This window comes from Gorilla gorilla, chromosome 1 (genome assembly GCF_029281585.2).
Source record: "Gorilla gorilla gorilla isolate KB3781 chromosome 1, NHGRI_mGorGor1-v2.1_pri, whole genome shotgun sequence".
In the NCBI taxonomy this organism is placed as follows: domain Eukaryota; kingdom Metazoa; phylum Chordata; class Mammalia; order Primates; family Hominidae; genus Gorilla; species Gorilla gorilla.
Window position 1 is genome coordinate 215,960,978 of NC_073224.2, and position 6,808 is coordinate 215,967,785.

General features: G+C 47.3%; 1 protein-coding gene across 1 annotated transcript in view; it reads left to right on the forward strand.

The window, feature by feature from the left end:
• CNR2 (cannabinoid receptor 2) overlaps positions 1-6,176 on the forward strand; it is a 42,425-nt gene extending 36,249 nt beyond the window's left edge. Inside the window, exon 2 of the mRNA XM_004024898.5 lies at positions 1,038-6,176. Within this exon, the coding sequence (XP_004024947.1) occupies positions 1,083-2,165 (1,083 nt within the window). The 5' untranslated portion in view covers positions 1,038-1,082 and the 3' untranslated portion in view covers positions 2,166-6,176. The remainder of the gene's footprint in view (positions 1-1,037) is intronic.
• The last annotated feature ends 632 nt before the right edge of the window (positions 6,177-6,808 follow it).

The following is a 6,808-nucleotide window of genomic DNA, read 5'->3' on the forward strand; positions in this document are numbered from 1 at the left end:
GCCATCACGCCCAGCTAATTTTTTGTATTTTTAGTAGAGACGGGGTTTCACCATGTTAACCAGGATGTTCTCGATCTCCTGACCTCATGATCCGCCTTCCTTAGCCTCCCCAAGTGTTGGGATTACAGGCGTGAACCACCGTGCCCAGCCAACATTCAAATTTAACTGGACTCCTATATTTTATCTAGTATAAAATGTTTTGGCCAGGCGCAGTGGCTCATGCCTGTAATTCCAGCACTTTAGGAGGCTGAGGTGGGTGGATCACCTCAGATCAGGAGTTCGAGACCAGCTGGCCAACATGGTGAAACCCAGTCTCTACTAAAAGTACAAAAATTAGCCAGGTGTGGTGGGCGCCTGTAGTCCCAGCTACTTGGGAGGCTGAGGCAGGAGAATCTCCTGTGCCTGGGAGGCAGAGGTTACAGTGAGCCGAGATCACACCACTGCACTCCAACCTGGGCAACAGAGCAAGACTTTGTCTCAAAAATAAATAAATAAATAAATAAAAATTAAAATAAAATAAATTGTTTAATCTTCTGTACTTTCTCTTCCCATCACTTGATGTTAAGCCAAATTCATAAATCCCATCCCCAAATAGTTGTTAAAACTTCAGTACTTTACTTGCCAAAATTGGCAAATTAACAAAACAATATGTAAAACAAACAAAAAAACCCTCAACCTTATCACTCTAGATTCCATTTCTTCTTGGTTTTGATTTCCTCTTGGTTTTGACCTTTTGGGATTTCCCTTACTTCAAAAGGAAGTCTTAGGATTAGTCTTTTGGAAAATGGAAGGCCAAAAATCTCACAGGTCACTTCTGCTTGTTGCATTCCCACGTACCTCCCCTGAGGCAGCCAGGACAGATCTGGCTTCCCGCTTGGATGAAGAAAGGGCAAAATACAGGCAAACAAAACAGAAACTGATTTTCCCACATAGAATCCATCCATACAGGTAGCAGTTTTGGCTACAGTCAGTTATCAGGTGAGGTCATTCTTGTGCTTACTGAAAAAGATTATTTTCTTCTTCTCATTGTACTGCAGCAAAGCCTTCTAGACAAGCTCAGTGGAATCTGAAGGGCCCACCCCATGGAGGAATGCTGGGTGACAGAGATAGCCAATGGCTCCAAGGATGGCTTGGATTCCAACCCTATGAAGGATTACATGATCCTGAGTGGTCCCCAGAAGACAGCTGTTGCTGTGTTGTGCACTCTTCTGGGCCTGCTAAGTGCCCTGGAGAACGTGGCTGTGCTCTATCTGATCCTGTCCTCCCACCGGCTCCGCCGGAAGCCCTCATACCTGTTCATTGGCAGCTTGGCTGGGGCTGACTTCCTGGCCAGTGTGGTCTTTGCATGCAGCTTTGTGAATTTCCATGTTTTCCATGGTGTGGATTCCAAGGCTGTCTTCCTGCTGAAGATTGGCAGCGTGACTATGACCTTCACAGCCTCTGTGGGTAGCCTCCTGCTGACCGCCATTGACCGATACCTCTGCCTGCGCTATCCACCTTCCTACAAAGCTCTGCTCACCCGTGGAAGGGCACTGGTGACCCTGGGCATCATGTGGGTCCTCTCAGCACTAGTCTCCTACCTGCCCCTCATGGGATGGACTTGCTGTCCCAGGCCCTGCTCTGAGCTTTTCCCACTGATCCCCAATGACTACCTGCTGAGCTGGCTCCTGTTCATTGCCTTCCTCTTTTCTGGAATCATCTACACCTATGGGCATGTTCTCTGGAAGGCCCATCAGCATGTAGCCAGCTTGTCTGGCCACCAGGACAGGCAGGTGCCAGGAATGGCCCGAATGAGGCTGGATGTGAGGTTGGCCAAGACCCTGGGGCTAGTGCTGGCTGTGCTCCTCATCTGTTGGTTCCCAGTGCTGGCCCTCATGGCCCACAGCCTGGCCACTACGCTCAGTGACCAGGTCAAGAAGGCCTTTGCCTTCTGCTCCATGCTGTGCCTCGTCAACTCCATGGTCAACCCTGTCATCTATGCTCTACGGAGTGGGGAGATCCGCTCCTCTGCCCATCACTGCCTGGCTCACTGGAAGAAGTGTGTGAGGGGCCTTGGGTCAGAGGCAAAAGAAGAAGCCCCGAGGTCCTCAGTCACCGAGACAGAGGCTGATGGGAAAATCACTCCGTGGCCAGATTCCAGAGATCTAGACCTCTCTGATTGCTGATGAGGCCTCTTCCCAATTTAAGCAACTCAAGTCAGAAATCAATTCACTCCCTGGAGGAGAGAGAGGGGTCTTGGCACTCTCTTCTCACTTAAACCAGTCCCAGGCACCTAGACACGGACCCCTTTTTGCTGATGAGTGTTGGGACTGACTCCTGGAAGACAGCCTGGCCTTGCCCACCTGCACACAGTCTGTTGGATAGGTAGGGCTCACGAGGAGTAGCCAGGTGGGCGAGACACAAAAGGCCTGGGACAGGCTCAGTACAAGTCAGGTCAGGCTTCATGCCTGCATCCTCCAGAGACTACAGGAGCCAAAGCGAGCCTCCAGGCCCAGCAATGAGGGACTTGGGAGAAATCTGAGAAGAATGGATTGTTCTCTTGGGAAGTCAGGGTATCAGATGGGATGGACATCCAGGTCTTCTCCCTGCCTAATTGTCAAGGCCTCCTTGGCTCTGGAGCTATGAAAGGCCCCACTTTCAAGTCACCCTTGCCACTGAGGACCGAGAGCTATGCTATGATGAGGATTAAGGTGTTGACTTGCCTCTTTCAGAGATAAATGACAAGCCTTCAGTTTGGGGCATCCTGTTGTTTGGGCGAGGACCCTCTCTGATATTCTGATAATCCCCACCTGTAACCTCAGGTCCCTGGAAATACAGAGGAGGCTGGGATCGCCTGAGACACAAAAATCTTTGGAGAATTTTCTTGACCCTCTGAAGTCCTTCCAGCAGCAGTCCTGGTGGTGCTGCTGGAAGCAGGCAATGTCCTAGTCTAACCTAACTTGAAGAAAAAAGGAAGATATTCACAAAGATTGTATAAATCCCCAAACTGTTCCCCATCTGCCCCCAGTTCAGCTCCCTTGCCTCCTCCACACCCCTATTACCTATAATAAGCAGAGCAAGTGGGAGGAGGGGAAATGTCCTTCCTATATGCCAGGTATGGGGCTGACATTTCAGTCCATTGACCCCAGCTAGAATATAGCTCCATGATTTTAAAGATCTCAGGGGCCAGGCATGGTAGCTCATGCCTGTAATCCCAGCACTTTGGGAGGCCAAGGCAGGTGGATCACCTGAGGTCAGGAGTTTGAGACCAGCCTGACCAATATGGTGAAACCCTGTCTCTACTAAAAATACAAAAATTAGCAGGGCATGGTGGCAGGCACCTGTAGTCCCAGCTACTCAGGAGGCTGAGACAGGAGAATTGCTTGAACCCTGGAGGCAGAGGTTGCAGTGAGCCGAGATTGCGCCACTGCACTCCAGCCTGGGTGACAGAGCAAGACTCTGTCTCAAAAAAATAAAATAAAATAGGTCCCAGGGTACTCATTTTTCATATGAGGGAGGCTGGGTTCCTCCCAGAGGAGCCTAAAACAGCCAACAAGAGAAATTGTTGGCGGCAGGAAGATTGCAGAGGAATTCTAATGCAATTATTTGGGACCTCAAATGGAATAAAATGAAAGATATTGGTTAAACATGTCTTCGTTTAATACTTTCAAGACAAAATATCCACTAGCTATTCACTTATTCATTCATCTCATAAACATGAGCCAGGCTCTGTGCAGGGTCCTGAGTACCCAGCCATAAATGAGACTGTGCCCGTGTCTCATGGGGCTTACAGTCTATATCCTGCTTGCAAGACAGCCAATAAGTCAATAAAGAAGATAATTACAGGTGGTACAACAAAGGAAATATGCAGGGTCATGTCATGTAATAGGGATTAATTGAGTTAACTCAATAAACGGTAGGGTAGACCTACCATGTGCCGGCTCACTTTTATTGAGCCTTTACTATGTGCCAGGCAGGGGGCTAAGTGTTTTTAAATGCCTTATTTCACTTCATCTTTCCCAACAACCTAATAAGAAGGTCTTAGTTATCTTCATTTTACAGATATGGCAACCTCAAAGATGCAAAGTTGCTTGTCTAAGGTCACCCTGCTAAGTACCAGAGCTGAGGTCTCCAACCTAGTTCTGTTTGACTTCAAAGCCTGCCCTCTTAACCACTAACCTTTTGGCCTAGTTCAGTCAAATTCTGCTTGATTATTGCTCATTAGGGATAATATTAGCTATCTGTAGCATCAGATTGCTGCAAAGTTAACTCATTGTAGATTCTCAATATACTCCATTTTATTAAATGGCCCCGTATTAATCTCCTGTAATAAATTTCACAAATCCAGTGGCTTATCAACAGAAATTTACTCTCTCATAATTCTGGAGGCCAGAAGTCAAAATCAAGGTGTGGTAGGGCCCTGCTCCCTCCAAAAGTTTAAGGGGAGACTTATTCCTTGACTCTTTCAACTTCTGGCGGTCCCTGTCATTCCTTGGCTTGTGGAAACATCACTCCTACCTCTGACTCTGTCTTCATATGGCATTTCCTCTGTGTCTCTTGGTGTCTTTTTTTTTTTTTTTGAGACGGAATCTCATTCTGTTGTCCAGGCAGGAGTGCAGTGACATGATCTTGGCTCACTGCAACCTCCACCTCTCAGGTTCAAGTGATTCTCCTGCCTCAGCCTCCCAAGTAGCTGGGACTACACTACAGGCACCCGCCACCACACTCGGCTAATTTTTGTATTTTTAGTAGAGATGGGGTTTCACTATCTTGCCCAGGCTGGTCTCGAACTCCTGACCTCAAGTGATCCGCCCACCTTGGCCTCCTAAATTGCTGGGATTACAGACGTGAGCCACCATACCCGGCCTGGTGTCTTTTTTTAAGAACACCAATCACTGGATTTGGGCCCACCCTAATCCTAATAGTGTGACTTCATCTTAATTTAACCAATTATATCTGTAGAGACCCTGTTTCCAAATAAGGTCACATTCACAGATTCCAGGTGGACAAGAAGTTTAGGCGGACACTATTCAACTCAGTACAGACCCAGGAGCAAAGTCCACCCACTGGGCTGTGTTGAGTGGCAGTCACTAGTTTATCCTCCCTCAACAAGATGAGCTCCAGGTTGACCTCTGCATCCCCAGTGCTCAGTCAGGACCCAGCAGAGCATCTGAAGCGATCTGGTCAATATGTGTGGAACTGAACTGTTTCTGAAAAGCTCTGACGTATGTTTTGGAAAATCAAATCTTGTTTTAATCCAGACACCAATCTTTTTGTAAGGCAAACAAGTGGCATAAATGTTTAAAGGTGAATTTGCATGTTTATATACTGTCATTCCTTAAAGTTGAAGCATACCTTTCTTTATTCATCGGTGGAATCCTTTCTCATTTTGGCAAAGAAAATGCCCAAGTGCCTGGCACAAACAAGCACTGAGTAAATACTTCTTGAATGAATAAAACTAGATTCTAAAAATCATTTGATCAAACGCAACTCCACACTTTCTACTTCTCTCCTTTTACAACCACACTGTATTTCTGCTTTTTTTTTTTTTTTTTTTTTTTTTTGACATAGAGTCTCACTCTGTCACCCAGGTTGGAGTGCAGTGGCATGCAATCTTGGCTCACTGCAACCTCTGCCTCCTGGGTTCAAGCAGTTCTCCTGCCTTAGCCTCCCGTGTAGCTGGGATTACAGGTACCTGCCACCATGCCCAGCTAATTTTTGTATTGTTAGTAGAGATGGAATTTCACCATATTGGCCAGGCTGGTCTTGAACTCCTGACTTCAAGTGATCCACCCACCTTGGCCTCCCAAAGTACTAGGATTACAGGTGTGAGCCACCACTCCCAGCCCCTATGTCTGCTTTAAGTGGAGAAGCAGAGCTTATGAGGGAGGAGAACAAGGGTGCAAAAGGGACCTAGATATCACCGAGAACTGCCCTTGTTGTTTGGTTGAGGAAATGGGCCCAGACAGTGGATAAGACTTGCTCAGGGAGACAAACGAGATGGTGCCCAGTGCAACAAACCTAGGTTTCCTAACTTCCAATTCTGTCCACTCTACATCAGTGCCTGTCCCTGCAGGTTCACATTTTGGTTATGTGGATAAGGAGAAATAAATTGAAGATCACAATGTCCCATTTTATCTTCTCCAAGACAAGCTCTGTAACATTAAAGACCACTATGCAAACCGATTACTAGAAAATGTGTGTGGATGGGTTGGGTTTTTTTCCTAAGGTGTTCATGCTTACTGTTTTGGGCAATATTTCAACATAATCTGGCAGAAAAAGAAACAGAAGATAAAGAAAATAGCTGTAGGCCGGGTGCAGTGGCTCATGCCTGTAATCCCAGCACTTTGGAAGGCTGAGGCTGGCGGATCACTTGAGGTCAGGAGTTCGAGACCAGCCTGGCCAACACGGCGAAACCCCATCTGTATTAAAAATACAAAAATTAGCCAGGCGTGGTGGCGTACCTGTAAACCCAGCTACTCGGGAGGCTGAGGCAGGAGGATGGCTTGAACCCAGGAGGTGGAGGTTGCAGTGAGCTGAGATTGCAGCACTGCATTCCAGCCTGAGCGACAGAGCAAGACTGCATCTCAAAAGAAAAGAAAAGAAAACAGCTGTGATTCAGCAATAGTCATTGTCTCTCCTTGTCACTGCCAGAGTGAGGAAGTGCTGGGTTCTGTCAACATAGGCTCTGCCTTCTCATGAGGTGCAAGAAAGAAGCAGCATGAACAAAGGCATAGATTTTGCACCTGGAGACACGTATTCTAGTCCCACCTCTGACCCAAACTAGCTGCATGATCTTGGGCAGCCCCCCAGCCCTCTCTGGGCTTCA